This window comes from Nerophis ophidion, linkage group LG04 (genome assembly GCF_033978795.1).
Source record: "Nerophis ophidion isolate RoL-2023_Sa linkage group LG04, RoL_Noph_v1.0, whole genome shotgun sequence".
NCBI classification, from domain to species: domain Eukaryota; kingdom Metazoa; phylum Chordata; class Actinopteri; order Syngnathiformes; family Syngnathidae; genus Nerophis; species Nerophis ophidion.
Window position 1 is genome coordinate 52,335,756 of NC_084614.1, and position 23,958 is coordinate 52,359,713.

The 23,958-nt window shown below is 41.2% G+C and overlaps 1 protein-coding gene across 6 annotated transcripts in view; it reads right to left on the reverse strand.

The window, feature by feature from the left end:
- Positions 1–23,958, reverse strand: part of zzef1 (zinc finger, ZZ-type with EF hand domain 1) — a 112,534-nt gene that overhangs the window by 43,156 nt on the left and 45,420 nt on the right. For all 6 annotated transcript variants that reach the window (XM_061898276.1, XM_061898277.1, XM_061898275.1 and 3 more), the window contains exons 49-53: positions 20,485–20,653; positions 20,318–20,416; positions 20,056–20,221; positions 15,772–15,922; positions 1,706–1,777 (exon numbers count right to left, since the gene is read on the reverse strand). In XM_061898276.1, the coding sequence (XP_061754260.1) occupies positions 1,706–1,777; positions 15,772–15,922; positions 20,056–20,221; positions 20,318–20,416; positions 20,485–20,653 (657 nt within the window). The remainder of the gene's footprint in view (positions 1–1,705; positions 1,778–15,771; positions 15,923–20,055; positions 20,222–20,317; positions 20,417–20,484; positions 20,654–23,958) is intronic.

Genomic DNA, 23,958 nt, shown 5'->3' on the forward strand with positions numbered 1-23,958 from the left:
AACAGTAAATGATTAATGAATATTCCTATGAATTTAAATATTTTACATTCTTTTTACGTAAAGTGTAAAACAGATCTGTGAATTTTACCACTGTTTTTTACAAAAAAAAAAACCTGGCAGCTTAGTTGCCAGACTTTTACTGTAAAATATATGGTTTTATTTATTTTTTACACCATATTACTGTAAATATAGAAATACAGTACTGCTGTTTAATTTTATTTTGGCAACTCAGCTACCAGTTTTTTACAATAATAAAATGTGATACCATAATATTTATAATATTGGATTTAAGACAAAAAAAACTGACAGCTCAGTCGACAGAATTTTACTGTAAAAAAAACAAAAAAAAACATTGGTCGTTTTTTTTCCCACCTCCCTAAATTTTACAGTAAAATCTATTGGTCAATTTTATAGTGTACAATTTGATGGATAACTTGTTTTGAAACCAAAAGTTAAGCAGATATTTAAGTATTTATTTGGATTTTGACCAGCAACGCTAGATAATATAATATTTGTTGCAATATTGGACACTTTTTTTTTTTCCAGTCAAACTACAAAAAAACACATATTACTTCCAGGCTTTTGTAGGCCATATAAAATGACATGGAGGGCCAGATCTGGCCCGCGGGCCTTGAGTTGGACACCTGTGCCCTAGACACACCAATAAGATTGTTTATAGATCTTTTCTACCGCTTGTCCCTTTTGAGGTCTCGGGTACAATTAAACTCCTCATTGGAAGTTACCATTTGTTATAACTTTGTGACATGATACAATGCACATTAATGAAGATATCAAAATAAATGTGACAGATTGTAGCCAAAGACTGATTTCCATCAGCATTTTATTGCAAAAGAAACAAACCCAGGGCTCCCACTAATTAGGCCTTATAGTGAGTTGTATTTTTCACAATTGGGAAGCCGGTCCCTGAAAAAAATGCAGACATTAAACCGGTCCGTGGTGCAAAAAAGGTTGGGTATCACTGATCTAAAATGTACAAGCTTTAGTATAGCCTGTAGAGGCCCGACGATCTGGAGTGAGATTGATAGCTTTGTAAAAGAATCACATTCTTGAAACATTTTTAAAAAGCGTTTTAAGCTAAACTTATTGCTGGGTTATGCTTAGTATATTTAGCACACCTCACATGGCTGATGATTTCACATTAGTCGCATAATTTTGGTCTTGACCTCTGTATGTATAACAATATTATCGCAAATCTTCAAGATGCAACTTTTATTCAAATTTGAATAATACACCCCCGCGACCGCGAAAGGGACAAGCGTTAGAAAATTGATGGATGGATGGATGAATGGATATCGAGACTGATTTGGTGGATTTAAAGATTTAAAGGATTCTTTATGAATGTCAACCTGTCGGTAGGTTGGTATGGCATTGTAAATTTGTATTGGGTGGATAGATTTTGAAATGAATTATATTCTACTGAATTTTGTATAGTATATACGATGATGTATATTTTTACTGTGGGTCCCTGTCCATACGCTGTACGCTTCTAGGGATTACCCTTTTGCAGAACGAACTCTGGTACTAACAAAAGAAACATTATTGTCATATAAAATTGTTTGTAAATAAATACATTAATTAATAAATAAATAACAAAGCTAAAATGAATGCTGCCACAATGTATGAGGTGTAGCCCAGCTGCAGGTTTATGGCAAATACATTGTAGCAGTGATCAATACAAACTTACCAATGCTGTGTGATTCAAGAGTTGATCATCAGTGGTCATTGCTAGCAAATATTCCTGGAGAATGCCTTGTGTCTGGAAAACATGAAGAACAACAAAATGAATAATTTTCTGCTGCAGTGTACTCCTAAATGTAGAACTAAACATGCAGGTCGAAAAAGAAGCCAGATAACTGTCAGGAAGAGAAGCAACCTTTGCAATAATAAGTTATAGTGAATAAATTTTTTTCTCTGTGGAATGTTGAACAATATGTGTCATTGTGTTTCATGTCATCATATTTCACAAACACACTGCAGAGAAAATAATTCACTGGACAAGAAGTTGTGGAAAGCCGCTACTTTAAATACACACCTTGTGATTTAACTAGGATAATGTCACCATATAAACATTTCCTATCACGGATAATGTAACCAAAATATTTACGGTTATCATTATTACCACATCCCCGGCCAGCTTGACCAAAGGGACAAATGTCCAACAAGTAAGTCACTATAATATTGATCATGATATATGCAACACGCCATGCTTGTTAATACAACTCCATACACAGTCAAACTAGCTGTGTACGAACAAAACATGAACGGTGGGCTAAAAAATTACAGATACTGTAATATGATTATTCATGTCAGTACAGATTGGTGTTGTATTGGATTGTGATGTGCATTACAAACTCAAAAGCGATTCAGCTGTTGACACAGAAGCTAGCTTATGGCTAATGTGTCACAATAACAATGTTGCTACAACTTGGTTATTATACAGGTTACGGAACATAAATAAACTCTTGTTGGGGGTTTTTGGATGCATTTTTAGAGTGATTTACATAATAACAATTAATAATAAAAAAAAATAAACACAATATACTTTCTTAGCAGAAAAAACATTAAATATTGTTTTGACTTTTTAAGAGCCAGTTAATTTTTATTTGAGTGTTTAAAAGCCAACTGAAATGAGATTTTCTTATTCAAACAGGGATAGCAGGTCCATTCTATGTGTCATACTTGATCATTTCGCGATATTGCTATATTTTTGCTGAAAGGATTTAGTAAAGAACATCGACGATAAAGTTCGCAACTTTTGGTCGCTAATAAAAAAGCCCTGCCTGTACCGGAAGTAGCAGACGATGTGCGCTTGACGTCACGGGTTGTGGAGCTCCTCACATCGTTTACAATCATAGCCACCAGCAGCGAAAGCGATTCTGACCGAGAAAGCGACAAGTTCTCCATTAATTTGAGCGAGGATGAAAGATTCGTGGATGAGGATAGTGAGAGTGAAAGACTAGAAAAAAAAAAAAAAAAGACAGGGCAGTGGGAGCGATTCAGATGTTATTAGACACATTTACTAGGATAATTCTGGAAAATCCCTTATCTGCTTATTGTGTTACTAGTGTTGTAGTGAGATTATACTGTCGTACCTGAAAGTCAGAGGGGTGTGGCCACGGGTGTGGTGACCGCCAGTGTCTCTGAGGGAAGCCACGCACTGCCTCTTTGACAGGTGCATGAGGAACGACGCAAGCTCCGCTTATGTCTACGGTAAGAGCCGACTTATTACCACAATTTTCTCACTGAAACCTGCCGGTTGACACGTGGTCGGGAACCATGTTCGCTTGACCGCTCTGTTCCATAGTAAAGCTTCACCTTCGGGAATGCAAACAAGGAAACACCGGCTGTGTTTGTGTTGCTAAAGGCAGCTGCAATACACCGCTTCCCACCTACATCTTTCTTATTTGACGCCTCCATTATTAATTGAACAAATTTCAAAAGATTCAGCAACACAAATGTCCAGAATCCTGTGTAATTATGCGATTAAAGCAGACTACTTATAGCTGTGATCGGGCTGGAAAAAAATGTCCGCTACAACCAGAGACGTCACGCGCACGCGCCATCATACGCATCATCATACTGACGTTTTCAACAGGATACTTCGCGCAATATTTAAAATTGCAATTTAGTAAACTAAAAAGGACGTATCGGCATGTGTTGCAATGTTAACATTTCATTATTGATGTATAAACTATCAGACTGCGTGGTCGGTAGTAGTGGGTTTCATTTTAATTTGTAAAAGTTTTAGTGTTTTTAATAATAAACAAAAAACTGGGGTTGCACACTACACTTTAATTTTATGTGACGTCACTTCCTGTTGTAGAAACGTCCTTGTATAGGTCTATCACTGTAACTGTATGTGCTAGGAGAGCACAGCCTGTACGTTCAAGCAAACATTTTGTTTATACACTTTTTGATTATAATTTTCATAATAGGGAAATACACGTCTTATATTCATGATAGTTAGTGATAAGCGCACAAGCTGCTTCTCCAAGAAAAAAACCTTATTGTAGATTCCTAATGTAGCCTTAGCTTGACGCTCCTCTACTTTCTCCTGTTCCGCTTTCTGCGGCAACAACAAACAAAACTCCAGACGCTCTTTCTAGTTTGTATGGTTTACTTGTCAACTTAATAATTCAAAAACGTAAAACAGTCACGATGTGGGAACAAATGAATGACAAAATAAAGATAGTTTGTTACAGTAAGAGTTAGAATAAGTATGAGTTAGGTCAAAAAACTGTGTGGCTTGATTCCACCGCAACTGGCTGCCATTACCCATAACACCTTGCTTCCACAAACCACCTTACCACACAGATCGTTCCGCCATATATGCAATTAAAACAGTTACGTCTTCAAATTATTTTGACAAATGTAATAATTACAAATAAAGTGAGCTTTATATAATTACTCTAAGCATTCTATATATACATTTTCTTATCATGCAAATAAAGTAAATAGTCCCTTTTGGGCTGAGTAAACATAATGCGCTTTCCATAAAATGTACATTAACTTCAACAGCATATAATTGTTATCAATGTCCTTGAAACAATTACTCAAACGTGTTAACTCAAATTCAAGGTGCCTAAATAGCCTTAATACTTCTCAAAGAAGCTTGTAGTCCTTAGCTCCATTCAACTCGAGGTCTTTGCTTCGTCGCCATATTTTAATTATCTTCTGCTTCCTGAAGAAGACTCAGCTTTGTAATAGGGCGATGAAGCTCATTAGTCTTAGTTTTCACTTTAACTTGACGAACAAGTCCGTCTCCACCAGGCAAAGTCTCAAGAATTCGTCCAAGTGGCCAGGAATTTCTGAGTGAAGTATCGTCCACGATCAGCACCATGTCTACAACACGAAAGTTTCTTCTAAGTGAAGACCATCGTTGTCGTTCTTGAAGCTGCGCTAGGTATTCCTTACACCAGCGTTTCCAGAAGACATCCGCAAGGTATTGTACTTGTCTCCATCTGCGACTGGAGTATTGGTCGCACAGATGAAACACTCCTGGAGGTAGCTCAGGTTTGACCTTCAGCAATAACGGATGGTTGGCTGTGAGACCCTCCAAGTCGTTGAGGTCTAAAGATGTCTTTGTGATGGGTCTGTCATTTATAACTGCTTCAGCTTCACAAAACAAGGTACAAAGACCCTCTTCATCCAAAACCTGTTCCTTTACGATAACAACTGCTTCCTCCATGGTGAGATCCTGCTTGTGGATTGAAATGCCACTGGACACCTCTTTGTAGCAAATGTTTGTAAATCTTCTTGGTGTTCCATTCTTTGATTAATTTCCTCATTTCGCTGTCAGCTGACCGAAAGTTGGTTCCGTTATCGGAATACATCTCTTTGACTTGTCCTCTTCTGGCGAGAAATCTTCTGATTGCGTTAAGACATGCATCAGTGTTGAGTGAGGATGCGACTTCCAGATGTACGGCTCTTAATGCAAGACACGTGAAGATGATGCCATACCTCTTTACATGTCCTCTTCCCCTCTTCACATGGAACGGACCAAAGTAGGTAGGACCCTGCATGTTTGTAGATCTGCAACGAGTTGCTTTACAGCAGCTCCGTGGAGTCTTTTACAAATGACACACCTGGACAGAAACCTTCTGATGGCTCCAATGGCTCCAGGTATCCAACATTTTTGACGTAGATTTGCCATCATGTGAATCCTACCGGCGTGAGCTGTTAGGTCATGAATATGTCTCAACACAAGCCTTGTGATGTGTGAATCCTTAGGCAATATAGCTTCCTGCTTGGAGTTGTTAGGCATTACTGCACGGCTCAACCTTCCGTCAACTCTCATAACTCCGTCTTGAAGAATTGGATTTAACTTGAAAAGGGAACTACTTTTCTTTACTCTTTGATTTTCTCCAGCATCCCCCAATCTTCCTTGAAACTTTGTCTTTGGCAGAACTTAACAATTTCTCTTTCTGCTCTAGTCATGCAATCACAAGTCAGACACTGTCCTTCAACATCTTTCTTGAATTCAAGCATCTTACTTTCTTCTCCTGATGTTTTCAGTTATTTTCTCTTTTCCTTTAGCTCTTTCAGAAGATCTTTGAGTTTTGGAAATCAGGCTACAGCACGCTTCAATGCTGTCCAAGAAGAATAATGGTTTATCCACTGATCCACAAAATCTTTGGCTTCTCCTGTCTGAATGACGTATGCATGAGTCACTCTTTTGACCTCTAGGTTGTCCATATCCAGCATTCCAGGATCTGGATTTTTAGGCCACTGGTCTTGTGAGCTGAGCAAGAAACTTGGTCCTGAGAGCCAGCTCTCATTTTTCAAAAATGCTTCCACGGTCTGTCCTCTTGAGACGTGATCAGCGGGATTCAGAGTGGGGTTAACATATCTCCACTGAGATGTTGTAGAGTGCTCCAGGATTGCTGCAACCCTGTTTGCAACAAACGTCTTGAATCGGATACACTCACTGGTCAAGTACTTGAGCACTGCCGTGCTATCTGTCCAAAAGATAGACTCCTGGATCTCCAGCTCAAGCTCTTGTCTCAGAAGCTTATCCATCTTTGTAGCAACTGTGGCTGCAGTCAATTCCATTCGAGGAATAATCAGAGATTTTAGGGGCGCCACCCTTGTCTTTGCCATGATTAATGTGGATTGAGCTTCACCTGTTGAAAAGCGCATCAGCAAGTAGCTTGTGGTTCCATAGGGGTCTTCACTTGCTTCAGCAAAATGATGAAGCAAGGCTGGCACACCAAACCGCTTCAACTTGACACATCTGTCAACTCCAAAATTTTCAAGCTGTGACAGACTTGAGATCCACCTTTTCCATCTCTCAATCACTGTGTCGGACAGGTCTTGATCCCAACTATATTTTTGCCGAAATAGATCTTGCAGAATTCTTTCGCAGGCAATATTACTGGAGACAGAAAGCCCAAAGGATCAAAAATTGAACTTACTATGGAAAGCAATCCTCTCCTTGTGTACGGTCCATCTTTGAGGTTGATCTTGAACTTGAATTGGTCTGATTCGGCACACCACTGGATGCCTAATGTTCTCTCCATTGGCAGGTAATCCTCGTCCAAGTCCCGATCTTGAAAGCCCTGTGCTTTTTCCTTTTCTGGGATTGAGTTAAGCAACTTTCTGCTGTTGCTTGACCATTTTGTCAGCCAAAATCCTCCTTTTGCCAACATTTTCCTCAATTCAGCACAGAGGGTAATGGCTGTATCTTCATCAGCAACTGACCCAAGACAGTCATCCACATAAAAATTATTGTTGACAGTCCTTGCTGTATCCTGTCCAAACTCATCCACAAAGTTTGTTGCACATTTTTGAAGTGCAAAGGTTGCAACACTTGGTGATGATGTTGCGCCAAAAATGTGAACTAACATCTTGTGTTCAACAAGATCCAGCTTGTAGTTTCCATCAGGCCACAAGAGAAACCTGAAGAGATCAGTGTCTTCATCGCTTACTCCGACCTGATGGAACATAGCTTCGTCGTCCGCCATAACCGCCACAGACTCCTGGCAAAATCTTATAATAACTCCTAATAGTGAGCTGGTGAGGTCAGGTCCCTGCAGAAGTTGTTGGTTTAATGAAGTACCTTGACAGCTTGCGCCGCAGTTGAAAACAACACGCAACTTCTGTTTGGTTGGATGTCTTAGTCCATGGTGAGGCAGATACCATGTTCGCCCCTCAGCAGGTTTGCGCTCTTCACCTTCGAGCTTTACTGCGTAACCTTTCTTAAAAGGTCATCCATGAACGCCACGTACTCTTGGTAAAACTTGACGTCTCTCGAAAATCTCTTCCGTAGGTTCAGTGCACGTTGCGCCGCAATTGCCCTGTTATTTGGCATAGACAAAGGCTTCTTCCTCACTGGAAGACATATATCGTAGTGGCCATTTTTAAGTACTGCAGATTGAGACAACATACTGATAAACTGATGGTCGTCCTTGGACATCTCAATGTTTTTATTTTGTCCAGCATCAGGAAAGTCGTGCTTGAACTGCAGCTGCCAAAGCTCCTCAAGCTTCACCACTGAGATTCTGTTTGCAGTAATTCCTGTCAATTTGTCAATTGCAGTTTTGTCACTTCAACCTCCGAGTGGTCCATTTACTGTTCAGCCTAGCATCGTTCTCACAGCGTATGGTCCATTATCCACACGTTTAACCACTTGCAGTGGCTCCCTCGCTTTGGGAACGTTTACTCCGATGAGTAATCCAATCTTGGCTTGAGTTTTAGGTATTCTCACCTCCTTTAGGTGTGGCCACCTATAAATATCCTCTTGTCGAGGAATATTGTCCTTAGAGACAGGAATGTCCTTCTGTGAATACACTTCCTTTATTTAGTTCCACAAACTCTTTTCCGTCCAAGCTGCTAATTTCCAAACCATTCACAATACTTGTGTTCACGACAGTGTCATTTCCCATTGTTCGCAATGAGAGGCTTACATCGCGTCCACTCACATTCAGTTGGTTTATCAGTGACTCTGTGGCAAAAGTAGCTGAACCACCTGGGTCCAGAAAGGCATACGTGATCACTGTCTTGGATCCTTTTTGTGCCTTGATGTACACTGGGAGAATCGAAAGAACACAATCTTCTCTACCGGTCCCAGTGACACCACAGGTTTCAGTTGTTTGTACAATGGCACTTGATATTGATTGCTGTTCACAATTGTCCTTTGCGGTTTCTTCTCTGGAGTCTTTATGACCAATGTGTAATAATGTGGGATGCAGTCTCGAGCATTCCTGACATTGAAGTTTTTGTTTGCAGCTACTAATCATATGTCCATGCTTTAAACACGCAAAACATACACCTTTGCTTTTCAAGAAGTCAATCTTGTCTTTTTGTAGCTTGCTCTTGAATTTATTGCAAACTGTAAGGCTGTGTTGCTTTCCATTACAATAAACACAAGGTTTTCCACTAACGTCCACCAACACTGTTCATGTTTTTTTTATGATATGGTTTTCATTTTCGGTCTTGGGGGGCACAACAACTGTTGTAAACGCCTTTTTTGGTTTGAGGGTTTCTACATACTGTGGTTTTATTTTCTGTCTCACAGAATCTTTCGTGTTCATGGTGGTTTCTTTTATGTTCCCATAAAGCGGGTTCAAAATATACTTGACTTGCCGGTTTACAAAGTCCACAAAATCCTTAAACTGTTGTCTTTGTTCTTTCTTGCGAGTCACATGCAAACTTCCTCCAAGGTTCTCTGAGTGTATATGGAAGTTTGTTTACCAGTGCCTTTATATTAGCTGTGTTGTCCATGTCCTCCATGTAGGTAATGTCTGTCATTGTGTTAGAGCAGCCCGTGAGGAATAATGCGAAGGACTGAAGGGCAACACCGTCTTCTGGCTTGATTGTTGGCCACTCCATGGCTTCTGTTATGTAGGCTTCGGCTATCTTAAAGTCATCACCGAAAAACTCCTTCAACATTTGTTTTGCTTTAGTGTAGCCTGCTGAAGATTCCATATGGATGCAGCTCTTAACCAACTCATGTGGTTGTCCACTTGTATATTGTAGTAAAAATTGAAGACGATTCTGGTTGTCACTAGTGCGGCTTTCAATTCCATGTTCTATGGCCCCAATAAAAGATTTGTATTCCAGGGGGTCACACTTGAATATTGTAATGGAAATATCTGGAAGTAGAGATGCCTTGTGACTCTTCATGAGATACTCTGTGACGTTGGCTTGCTGAGATACTGCTTGGCAAAGCCCATCAAGTGTTAGTGCCTGTTGTTCTTTAATTTCAGTCTTTGGTACAAATGTAGTCATTTGAATAGATGTGGGGGAAGCATTATGTTTAATGCTACGTATTGGTAAGGTGGGTGGTGGTACTTGTGTGTTCGGAATGGTAAGTCTTCTAACATCCTTCTCATCAGCTGTATTGATACTGTCTTCTTCTTGTGTGTTTTCATAGTTTTGTAAAACTTTCATTTTAGCGTCACATTCAGCAAGTGCTGTTTGCATTGCATGCATTTCCTTTCGCGCTTTAATTGCAGCTTCTTCCTGTTCTATGGCCAACTTTTCTTGTAAAGCTGGCGCCTTTGCTCTCAATGATGCACGCTTCATTTCCGCCTTTAATCTGACAGAAGAAGATGAAGAACATTAACTTCCGCTTCGTAATGCAGCTTTACTTTGACTTCTAGCGGTTGGGTTTGTTGATGTAGACCGCCTATCTGCAGGTGACACTTGTTTATTGCATTCTTCCGCTTGCTCAACATCAGGTGTGCCCATTACGTCGATCGCGAGCTACCAGTCGACCGCGGGGGGTGTGTCAGTCGATCTCCAGCCAGGCTTTTAAAAAAAATAGACCTAAAATTTAGTGATCATCAATCTTCACCAAGACGTCACTTAAATGACATTCACGGTACCGGAGGGTCTTGTGAGATGACGCTGGCTGCTGCAAGATCATTATTATGAAAATATGACCGAGAGGAAGGCGAGAAACACTTTTTATTTCAACAGACTCTCGCGCCGTACCTTCCGTCAAAACTCTAAAGGCCGACTGCACATTTCCTATCTTCACAATAAAAGCCCTGCTTCATGCTGCCTGCGCTAACTAAATACAGAGTCTCGGAAAACTGGCGTGCACAAGCGATCCCTCAGAAAGCTTGCGTGCACATCACTTGTGCATGCCAGCTTTCCGAGACTCTTATTTTGTTAGCGCAGGCAGCATGAAGCAGGGCTTTTATTGTGAAGATAGGAAATGTGCAGTCGGCCTTTAGAGTTTTGACGGAAGGGACGGCGCGAAAGTCTGTTGAAATAAAAAGAGTTTCTCGCCTTCCTCTCTGTCATTTTTTCATAATAATGAACTGGCAGCAGCCAGCGTCATCTCACAAGACCCTCGGGTGCCATGAATGTCAATCAAGCAAGCTACAGAATTTGCCACCAATGTTTTTCTTGTAAAGTGTATGGAAGCTGAATGAATTAGATGCCAAAAACCAACCACTTTCATGTGGTATTGTACAGAAAGGACAACTTTTTTTCTCCTCCATTTGAAAATGTGGGCGTTATCATCATTACTGTCTGATTCCAATCAATGCAAGTCATCAGAATCAGGTAATACACCAACTTATATTCTTGTCTTTGTGAAAGAAAGACATCTATATGTGTTACACATGCTTGTATTATCATTAAACACATTTAACTTGTTTACAAAAATGTCTCTTTCATAAATAAATAAATATAAATTATATATATAAATGAGGTAGATCTCCTCGAGTTGGTCAATTGAAAAGTAGCTCGCCTGCAGAAAAAGTGTGGGCACCCCTGCTCAACATGCTTAAAAACATCTTTCATCCAGAAAAAGTCCTCCATTTTATTTTTTGGATCAAACCAATTGTTTTGATCTTCCACAAACTCCTCCTCAGACATGAATTTCTGAACATCAGAATTAACATCCAAGAATTCCTGCTGCAAGCCACTAAAGTCCACACGAAGCTGATTTTTTACAGCGTCCACATTAGCATCCTCCTCTATTAAGTGCTCAATCTGCGTCATCAAGCGAGTCAATTGAGGCAGTAAGCTCCTTGTGCCTGCATCTTTCTCATCTTGTGCATTTCTACAGCCTTCTTGGTCATTTTTACTGTCCTTTTTCCACTGTTTTCCGATCTTGTGCATCCATAACAAGCCAATATTTCCACAACGAGTCAATAAAAATGCAGATGTGCCGCAGTGTCGCACCGGGACGAGCTTCTCTCTCTCTCGTTCACTTTCAAGCAGCGTGCACTCACGTTCCTGTCGCCTCCTCTTGCAGGCTTGTTCCTCTTGATGCTTTCCAGTCAGGCAGTTCCACGTTCCGTTTAATCCACAAAGAGCAAGTTTTTTGACTAAAATGTAGATTCTGAATGTAGCCTTAGCTTGACACTCCTCTACTTTCTCCTGCTCCACTTGTTGCGGCAACAACAAACAAAACTCCAGACGTTCTTTTTCGTTTGTATGGTTTACTTGTCAACTTAATAATTCCATCCATCCATCCATCATCTTCCGCTTATCCGAGGTCGGGTCGCGGGGGCAACAGCCTAAGCAGGGAAACCCAGACTTCCCTCTCCCCAGCCACTTCGTCTAGCTCTTCCCGGGGGATCCCGAGGCGTTCCCAGGCCAGCCGGGAGACATAGTCTTCCCAACGTGTCCTGGGTCTTCCCGGTGGCCTCCTACCGGTTGGACGTGCCCTAAACACCTCCCTAGGGAGGCGTTCGGGTGGCATCCTGACCAGATGCCCGAACCACCTCATCTGGCTCCTCTCGATGTGAAGGAGCAGCGGCTTTATTTTGAGTTCCTCCCGGATGGCAGAGCTTCTCACCCTATCTCTAAGGGAGAGCCCCGCCACACGGCGGAGGAAACTCATTTCGGCCGCTTGTACCCGTGATCTTATCCTTTCGGTCATGACCCAAAGCTCATGACCATAGGTGAGGATGGGAACGTAGATCGACCGGTAAATTGAGAGCTTTGCCTTCCGGCTCAGCTCCTTCTTCACCACAACGGATTGGTACAACGTCCGCATTACTGAAGACGCCGCACCTTAACTTAATAATTCAAAAACCTAAAACAGTCACGATGTGGGAACAAATGAATGACAAAATAAAGACAGTTTGTTACAGTAAGAGTTAGAAAAAGTAAGAGTGAGAAAAAGTATGAGTGAGGTCAAAAAACTGTGTGGCTCGATTCCACCGCACCTGACTGCCATTACCCATAACACCATGCTTCCAAAAACCACCTTACCACACAGATCCTTCCGCCATATATGCAATTAAAACAGTTACGTCTTCAAATTATTTTGACAAATGTAATAATTACAAATAAAGTGAGCTTTATATAATTACTCTAAGCATTCTATATATACATTTTCTTATCATGCAAATAAAGTAAATAGTCCCTTTTGGGCTGAGTAAACATAATGCGCCTCCCTCCGCCTTCGGGTGGGGGAATGGGTCCTGACTGTTGTTTGTGCTTACTCACCAAACAACAGTTCAGAGTACCCACCCTCGGGTGATTCCCTTGTTCTGCTGGGGGACTTCAACGCTCATGTTGGCAACGACAGTGAAACCTGGAGAGGCGTGATTGGGAAGATTGGCCGCCCGGATCTGAACCCGAGTGGTGTTTTGTTATTGGACTTTTGTGCTCGTCACAGTTTGTCCATAACAAACACCATGTTCAAACATAAGGGTGTCCATATGTGTACTTGGCACCAGGACACCCTAGGCCGCAGTTCCATGATTGACTTTGTAGTTGTGTCATCGGATTTGTGGCCTCATGTTTTGGACACTCGGGTGAAGAGAGGGGCGAAGCTTTCTACCGATCACCACTTTTGGTGAGTTGGCTGCGATGGTGGGGGAGGATGCCAGACGGACCTGGCATGCCCAAACGCATTGTAAGGGTTTGCTGGAAACGTCTGGCAGAGTCTCCTGTCACAGAAAGTTTCAATTCCCACCTCCGGAAGAATGAGGGAGGTGCTGGACATTGAATCCGATTGGACCATGTTCCGCACCTCTATTGTCGAGGCGGCTGACTGGAGCTGTGGCCGCAAGGTAGTTGGTGCCTGTCGTGGCGGTAATTCTATAACCTGTTGGTGGACACCAGTGGTAAGGGATGCCGTCAAGCTGGAGAAGTAGTCCTATCGCGTTCTTTTGGCTCATAGGACTCCGGAGGCAGTGGACAGGTACTGACAGGCCAAGCGGTGTGCAGCTTCAGCGGTCGCGGGGGCAAAAACTCGGACATGGGAGGAGTTCGGGGAAGCCATGGAAAACGACTTCTGGACGGCTTCGAAGCGATTCTGGACCACCATCCGCCGCCTCAGTAAGGGGAAGCAGTATACTGTCAACACAGTGTATGGTGCGGATGGTGTTCTGCTGACCTCAACTACAGATGATGTGGATAGATGGAAGGAATACTTCAAAGACTTCCTCAATCCCATCAACACGTCTTCCTATGAGGAAGCAGTGCCTGGGGAATCTGTGGTGGGCTCTCCTATTTCTGGGGCTGAGGTTGCCGAGGTAGTTAAAAAGCTCCTCGGTGGCAAGGAGGAGAGAACCGCCCGGAGTTCCTTAAGGCTCTGGATTCTGTGGGGCGGTCTTGGTGGACAAGACTCTGCAGAATCGCGTGGACATCGGGGGCGGTACCTTTGGATTGGCAAAGCAGGGTGGTGGTCCCTCTCTTTGAGAAGGGGGACCGGAGGGTGTGTTCCAACTATCGTGGGATCACCCTCCTCAGTCTTCCCGGTAAAGTTTATTCAGGTGTACTGGAGAAGAGGCTACGCCGGATAGTCGAACCTCGGATTCAGGAGGAACAGTGTGGTTTTCGTCCTGGTCGTGGAACTGTGGACCAGCTCTATACTCTCGGCAGGGTTCTTGAGGGTGCATGGGAGTTTGCCCAACCAGTCTACATGTGCTTTGAGGACGTGGAGAAGGCATTCAACCGTGTCCCTCAGGAAGTCCTGTGGGGAGTGCTCAGAGAGTATGGGGTTTCTCTGCAGGCGCTGGCTCTGGCTTGACGAACTTTAAGGTGCGAGTCACAAATTTATCCATTTTGTGTAATTGTGGTCCACTCATTAGCCTGCTACCCATCCGCGTGAAAGATTGTTCCGCTAAGCCCCGCCCCCATTAGTTACTGTTGCTATGTCTGTCAAACTTTCGCTCCTACATAGAAATTTAAGGCCTAGAGGAAAAATAAGTAATTTACATTTATTTATATAGCGGATTTCACAGACAGAATCACAAAGTGATTTACAGTGTGTATAGAAAATGAAAGCATGGTTAAAAAAAAAAATCTAAGAATATAATAAAAAAAAAAAAAAATTAAAGTGAAATTTCCTCTCGTTCCTCGCGCCCCACCTGTCATGTCTCTATTACCCACCAGTGGGGCCCGCCCCACGCTTTGAGAAACGCTGTTCTACACCAACATTTTCTTCCATAACTGTTGTACTCTAACATTTTGTTCTCCAACATTTGCTACCCTAACTTTTTGTACCCCACCATTTTCATTCTAACATTTTCTATCCTAACATGTTCTATCTTGACACTTTTTAGGCTAATGATATCTTTTAGACCTTAGGTCCTCTAGAGGGTATCGAACCACACATTTTTACCACTGCGTTCTGTCTTGGGCTAGTGATTTAACTTGTTCCCAGGTGGCATTTCTGCATGTCAAGTTTTCATGTTTTGTTCTTTTCTATGTTGTTAATGGTCTGCCCCATTTTCATTTGCCTCCTGACCTGAGAGTTTTCATTCTCATGCTATTTTGGGTATTCTTTCATCGGACATTCTCTTTACATGTCCAAACCATACCAGTTTAGTTATGGTTTGTGTCAGTAGTTTCTGTTTAGATCTCTTGCGTACTTCTTCATTTGTGGTCTGGTCTTTCCAGGAAATTTCCATTATTCTCCTGAGGCAATTATGGTGGAAGGCATCTATCTTATTTTACCTTTGCAGTTATTTCCCATGTCTCACACACATCTAGCATCATATATTTTGATCTTTCGTTTCCATTCTCATATTTTGTATTTGCCATAGGTTATAGGTTCAAGTACTGAATTTGCTTAGAAATGCATGGTTGTAGATGACCATAATGTAACCCACTAGGCTTTCTCTCCTCGTTGATGCAGTAATATATTTGACAAATCAAATATTTGGACTCTGAATGACAATCTTGCCCCTGTGTGCACATCCATGTTGACATGTCAACCACAAACACACCTAACTGCATATTGTATGACTACGTGTCATACAGCGCTAGAGCTAATTCTATAAAATAGCGGCCGTGAGCAAATTTTTGGCCTGTGTGTTGTAATTGACTCACAATGGCGCGGTCCTCAGCAATGAAGAAGAGTTCAGTAAGAGCTCTGTGAAGAGGCAGCAGCACAGTCATGCTGGTCGAGGCCTGGTTTAAGTTGTTTTCCATTGACGTAAAGAGCTGCCACAGTGGCTTGAGCAGTGTCAGCGTGTAGTTTCTGCAGTGCATACAAACATATAGTTATGTACACAAAGTCAACTTAACACATATTTATTTAGGAAAACACAACAATAGTGTTTCCTATGGCTATTTTCACCACACGGGCACATATTTTACATTTGTGTGCTGACAACAGGACATGAGGACTACAGAAAGGTTTTTATGCAAAGCCTGTGCAAAAGAGTCCAGAGGAGATTTGATTACTAATGTCCAGGTGACATGTTTGCAAAATGAGTGTGCATGTGTTTGTGTGTGAAGGTGTCATAGCTCTTTGATGGAGGACCACAATGTTTGACCTACAAAGGTCCTAGTTTCATCACTGAATGTGAATTTTAGTCAGTCATAGGGTCATTTGCTTTTTAAGATTTGTTAGTAGGATTTAGTAAGTTTTGATATGAATTCTTTAACACAGGAAGTGTTAATAAGATTGTCAGTAAAAGACAGAGAGAATAAACTTAGCTTCTTCCTACTGCTTTTTGGCGATGTTGAATTGTGAAAATGTAACCACATGTTGTACCTTGTCATATACAACAAGCAAATCATAATTGGTTGGTTGGTTGGTTCCATGAAATGTATTTCGAACATATATACAGTATCAATATGATACATCACATATTTTACATACTTTTTTACATGTCCAAAAAGGAATAGGAAGAAGCTATGCTTATATAATACTCCCCCTTTTTCTCTTCATAGCAATTACAAACACATACTTCCTGTTCTCAATGTGTACTCAATTTACATCAATGTGTTCTAAATACATAAGTTCTTCTCCATCCATCCATCCATTTCTACCGCTTATTCCCTTGGGGGTTGCGGGGGGCGCTGGTGCCTATCTCAGCAAATATCGGGCGGAAGGCGGAGTACACCCTGGACAAGTCGCCACCTCATCACAGGGCCAACACAGATAGACAGACAACATTCACACTCACATTCACACACTAGGGCCAATTTAGTGTCGCCAATCAACCTATCCCCAGGTGCATGTCTTTGGAGGTGGGAGGAAGCCGGAGAACTCGGAGGGAACCCACGCAGTCACGGGGAGGACATGCAAACTCCACACACCTCCCTGATACTGAAGTATATGTCAAACTACTTCCTTAACGTAAATGATCGCCATAACCACAACACCAGGGAGAGCTCCACAAACCACGTTAAACCCAGATTCCAATCTAACAAAGGTCTCAACTCATTCTCTTTCTATGCCACATCAATGTGGAATGCACTCCCCACAGGTGTAAAAGTAAGTGCATCTCTATCCTCCTTCAAAACCGCTCTAAAACAACACCTCCAGGCAACTTCAACCCTTTACTAACACCCTCCCCCCTTCACATCCCATATCCCCGGATTGTAAATAATCAAATGTATTTCTAATGTATATACTTGTATATGCTTCACGGTGGCAGAGGGGTTAGAGCGTCTGCCTCACAATACGAAGGTCCTGCAGTCCTGGGTTCAAATCCAGGCTCGGGATCTTTCTGTGTGGAGTTTGCATGTCCTAACCGTGAATGCGTGGGTTCCCTGCGGGTACTCCGGCTTCCTCCCACTTCCAAAGACATGCACCTGGGGATAAGTTGATTGGCAACACTAAATTGGCCCTAGTGTGTGAATGTGAGTGTGAATGTTGTCTGTCTATCTGTGTTGGCCCTGCGATGAGGTGGCGACTTGTCCAGGGTGTACCCCGCCTTCCGCCCGATTGTAGCTGAGATAGGCGCCAGCGCCCCCCGCGACCCCGAAAGGGAATAAGCGGTAGAAAATGGATGGATGGATACTTGTTCTTATGCTATCTGAACTGACTATGTTCTCTGCTCGCTGTACATATCCTACTAAGTAAGACCTACACTGTTTCAATGTCCATTTCTCTGTTGATGCAATTGTTGATGACTGAAGTACTGATATCAACCAAAGCTCCTCATCCCACCCCCCAGATTGTAAATAATGTAAATAATTCAATGTATATACTATGATGATTAACTTGTGTGATGACTGTATTATGCTGATAGTATATATTTGTACCATGAATTAATTTACGTGGACCCCGACTTAAACAAGTTGAAAAACTTATTCGGGTGTTACCATTTAGTGGTCAATTGTACGGAATATGTACTGTACTGTGCAATCTATTTCAATCAAACAATTAATCAATCAAAAAAGATCCCGAGCCCGGGATTGAACCCAGGACTACTCAGGACCTTCGTATTGTGAGGCAGACGCACTAATCCCTCTCCCACCATGCTGCCCTCTAAGTTCTTCTCATACGTAGTTAAATCAGTTATTATTCGCTTGATGAGATGGATAACGTTTAATTTTCAGTAAATTCATGACGTTTATCATAATTCTTCTTCTTTGTACTTGGTAAACACTTTTAGTTTGAACAGGTGATTAAACTGGATTATGTTAGTACATTGTTTGATTTCTTTACTTAATCCATTCCATAATTTAATTCCACATACTGATATGCTAAAGGTCTTGCATATAGATGTTTTAAATTATATTGTTCTCTGAGGTTATATTTTTTCTCTTTTGCTGAGAAGAATTGTTGTACATTCTTGGCCAGCAGGTTATAGTTTGCTTTGTGCATAATTTTAGCTGTTTGCAAAAGCACAATCAATTAATTTTTATATTTTTGATTAAAAAATAAAGGGTTTGTATGTTCTCTATATCCAACATAGTGTATTATTCCAACTCATCTTTTTTGTAACACAGTTAGTGAATGAAGTGCATTTTTGTAATTAATATCCCATATTTCTGCACAATACCCACAGATATGATAACACTAGCGAGCAGTAGAGAATATTAAGTGTGTTTTTTGGTCTAGAACACATTTTGCTTTATTCATTATTGAAATATTTCTTGCCACGTTATGTTGTATATTTTTTATAATGAGATTTCCAGGTCATTTTATCTATTATTACACCAAAAAATGTGATTTATTTTACTCTTTCAATATCTACTCCCTACTTGTTTGACTTTCTCTTCTATTGTTATCGAATAGCATTATCTTTGTTTTACTGAGATTCAAAGATAGTCTGGTTTTGTCAGACCATCCCTTTAATTTGTTAATTTCTTCTGTTATTATTTGTATTATCTACTGTTTGTTTTCCTCTGAACAAAATGCAGTTGTGTCGTCAGCAAATAATACTTTAAGTCTTTACAAAATGTTGTTTATTGAACAGTTTTGCTCTCAGTATTAATCCCTGGAGTACACCGCAAGATATCTTGAGCTCTGTTGATATATTTTCACCCAGATTCACGCATTGCTTGTTGGTCAAGTAGCTTCTTGTCCATAATCATTGATAGCATAGAAATATTGGGGAACTACAGGACAATTTAATAGACGAACTAGTGGTCAGTAACAGGCAACTTTATGACAAGATGTTGCTTCAGTGCATGACTTTCATATTTATGATTTATATAAATGTCATATGCTTTTGAGACTTTATAAGCCCTCTACAGAGCTTTCACACACACAAAAACATTTTCTCTGCTCTTAAAAAACACGGCACAAACTCCTAAACAGGGGCGTGCTAACTTTTCCCCCACACTGCACACTTGGGAGCACACTGAAAAATCAAGTTCATATTTTTCACTTTCGAAATTAGCACAATAAACACTTTTTTTTTTTTTTTAAACAGCAACATTTTTGTGGTTATTTCTTCCCCCAGTAATATTTTCAAAACACGTTTTGGACACCTGTACATTAAAACTTATGTAAAGTTTTTATGAAACTGCTATTTATACACAAATCTACACTTAATGCGGATTTAAAATCTGAAATGCACAAAGACTGCAGTAAGTGAACCGTAGTACGTGAACTTTAGTAAGTAAACCGCAGTAATCAAAGCACAGTACGTGAACTGTAGTAGGTGAACCGTTATAAGTAAACAGTAGTAAGTAGATTGGAGTAAGTGAACCGTGGTAAGTGAAATGTAGTAAGTGAAGCACAAAGTGGCGAGGGAACACTGTACTGGAGTGACATGGAAATTAATTTCAGTATATGAAATCCAAGGTAAAAAACAAACAAAAAACCGCTGTATAAAAAATAACATATTCCTGTAATAAAAAAACATATATAACCATTGGAAGGAATTCATAAAAGATCAAAAAGTATGAATGAGGCGTCTCTCTTACGTCTGCGATTGACACTGCAAGAGGGGGAGCAACAAGTGAATGGCTTTGAGTCTCTGGTTTCCTGTCTGGCGACAGGCCACGCCCACTTGCCAAGCCCAGATGTCAGCCAATGACAGCTGACCAAGCACCTGGTCATCAGTCAACATTTGCTTCAGGATCTCAAACCCTGATGGGAGGAGAAACAAAGCATTCGCAAGCTGACAACAATCAAACAAGACATTAAATTATGAGCTGTAACAATGCCATAATTCCATAAGTGCACCTGTCTGGAAGCGACCCCTGTGGCCTCCTGTAATGGTGAACTTGTAGCCCCACTCAGTGTTGCTCATGTCTGACGTAAACTTGTAGTACAGAGTGTCACCTGACAAAACATACATGCTGCTCAACAACATACTCAAATAACTTATAGGAGTTTAAAATCATTCTCACCTGGAATTTCAAAATCAGACCATCTCTGAGGAAAGCCGCTGAAGACATGAACATCTTGGAGAAAATCACTGCTGCTGGACATGATAAACTCATCACAACCTTCCTCTGTGTGGCAGCGGGAGTCAAACTTGACTGACATGTAAATGGCTCCTGGAATGTGCACCTTGTCCTGAGGGGGAAAAAAACAACCTGATTGTGTTTGAATGTGAGTGTGAATTTTGTCTGTCTGTCTGTGTTGGCGACTTGTCCAGGGTGTACCCCGCCCTCCGCACAAATGCAGTTGAGATAGGCTCCAGCACCCTTTGTGACCCCGAAAGGGACAAGCGGTAGAAAATGGATGGATGGATGGAAGATTACATAACTTGAAATTGAATATTTATTTCATACAAACAATATAAGAACACCACCAAATGCTTGCATGTTAGTTAATAGAGCTTTGGGAGAACATCAGGAAGAGCTGAAACTGAGGTGGAACAAGAGGAAAGATACAGTCAATGTAAGGTTAAATGTTATTATTTTGTATACATTTATACAAAAAAATCCTTATCACAATCAAAAGTTAAGCTTTTTAAAACCCTGACAATCCGGGCTGTCAATTAAAAACACAAAATAGATCTTAAACATACTGTAGATGCTATTATGCTATTAGGGACGGCGTGGCGCAGTGGGAGAGTGGCCGTGCGCAACCCGAGGGTCCCTGGTTCAATTCCCACCTAGTACCAACCTCCTCACGTCCGTTGTGTCCTGAGCAAGACACTTCACCCTTACTCCTGATGGGTGCTGGTTAGCGCCTTGCATGGCAGCTCCCTCCATCAGTGTGTGAATGTGTGTGTGAATGGGTAAATGTGGAAGTAGTGTCAAAGCGCTTTGAGTACCTTGAAGGTAGAAAAGCGCTATACAAGTACAACCCATTTATTATTGCTGAACAGGTGAGTGAAATCATACACTTTTCCAACCACTGCTTTTCTAACATAATATTGTTATTTTAAAGCAAGTGTATGCGGGGGGCTTATATGCACAGGTAGGATGAAAATTACCCCATGGGTAGTTATTCTTCAAAATACACCAACAAATTGTGATATATTCTAGGTATTTCTCATAAAACATGTTTGTGACAAGAGTCCATTTGCATTTTTTTTCATTAATTGTAGGAAATTGCAGTTTTTGTAGAACTACACACTCTTCCACAATTGAGGTCAAAAATGACTGAAAGCACTTCTTATGGAATCTTCTGTGAACCTTTAATTCTTAGCAACTACAACTGTCCCACTTACACATCTGATGTCATTTCACATCTGATGCACCTTTGACTGTCAATACTATCCCTCTTACACATCTGATGTCATATCTCACATGTGTTGTAACTGGCCATCAAACTGGCAGGGGATTCACATGACTAGTTGTGTTTTATGGCCATGTTGGCAGGAGAGTCACATAACTAGTGTTTGTTGGCCAAGTTGGCAGGTGAGTCACCTGACTAGTTGTGTTAGGTTGCCAGGTTGGCAGGAGAGTCACATGACTAGTTGTGTTTGATGGCCATGTTGGCAGAGAAGTCATCTCACGAGTTGTGTTTGGTGGACATGTTGGCAGGGGAGTCTTGTGATTTGTTGTTTGATTACCATTTCAGGGCATTCAATCGTTCGCAACTGCACTGTTTGTTTTGTTTTAGAAGACGTTTGGCCTCTCATCAAACTGGCAGGGGATTCACATGACTAGTTGTGTTTTATGGCCGTGTTGGCAGGAAAGTCACATAACTAGTGTTTGATAGCCAAGTTGGCAGATGAGTCACCTGACTAGTTGTGTTAGGTTGCCAGGTTGGCAGGAGAGTCACATGATGGCCATGTTGGCAGAGAAGTCATCTCACGAGTTGTGTTTGGTGGACATATTGGCAGGGGAGTCTTGTGATTTGTTGTTTGATTACTATTTCAGGGCATTCAATCGATCGCAACTGGACTGTTCGTGTTGTTTTAGAAGACGTTTGGCCTCTCATCGAAGTAGGCCTTAATCAGTTGATGCAAACGAGCAATCCTACTGTCTAAGCCAACAACAGTTGTTGAAGTGTAATTTGATGAGCAAGAGCATGAACTGATGAAGCCTACTCGGATGAGAGGCGTAACATCTTCTAAGACATAACAAACAGTTCAGTTGCGATCGATTGAATGTCTTGAGATTACGAAGACCTGGATGAATGAAAACATTCGTTTGATTACCATTTTGGCAACGGAGTCACGTGATTAGTTGTGTTGATTACCTTGTTGGCAGGGGAGTCACATGCCTAGTTGTGTTCGGTGGCCAAGTTAGCAGGAGAGAAATGTGACTAGTTTTGTCTGGTGGCCAAGTTGGCAGAGGAGTCTCATGACTCGTTGTGTTTGATGGCCATGTTGGCAGTGGAGTCACTCGACTAGTTATGTTTGGTGGCCATGTTGGCAGGAGAATCACGTGACGAGTTGTGTTTGGTTGCCATGTTGGCAGGGGAGTCACATGACTAGTTGTGTTTGGTGGCCAAGTTATCAGGAGAGAAAAGTGACTAGTTTTGTTTGGTGGCCAAGTTGGCAGGGGAGTCACATGATTAGTTGTGTTTGTTGGCCATGTTGGCAGTGGGGTCACCTGACTAGTTGTACTTGGTGGCCATGTTAGCAAGAGAATCACATGACGAGTTTTGTTTGGTGGCCATGTTGGCATGAGAAGCAGCAAATAAAATGAATGTACCATATTAACTTCCAACATTTAGTTTACTTATATTTGACTCACACAAATATTGAAAGATACAACACAAAACTTATTGTTGAATAAAACCAACAATGAATAATGCACCTGGCATGTTTTTTACATCTATAGCGTCAGCCATAAGGATATAAAAAGTTCCAGATTTTACAGTATTTGGAATTACCTCATTAGTTTTATGTTGTCCTACAGTCTTTAGTGGATCAGATATTGCCCCTTCCTGGGTGGTGAGACAGCTGATATCAGATGTGTAAGTGTGACAGTATTTTCAGTCAAAGTTGCATTAGATATGTAAGTGGAACAATCAGAGTTGCTAAGATTGAAAAGTTTATAGAAAATTCCATAGTAACAACTTGGGGTAATTTTTGACCCCTCTTGTGGAAAAGTGGATAGTGATACAAAAACTGCAATTTCCTAAAACATGAAAAAATAAATAAAAATGCAAACGGATTAAATTCACAAACATGTTTTATGAGGAATACCTTGAATATGAAAATGTTACAAATCTTCGTTTTAAAGATTTTGAAGAAGAACCACCCAGTTTACTGCAAAACACTGACTTTAATTAGGGTAATTTTTGACCCTACTTGTGGAAGAGTGTAGGAATTGGTAGGCTGTGCATCCAAGGGTGAATGGCATGGTCTTGTCAGGCCAGGACAAGGGCGTAATTTAATGTTTGTCGCTGGTTCAAACGGGACCTCCCTGTCGGCAGTCAATAGCATCTTTAATTGAGTGAACAGCGAACATTAA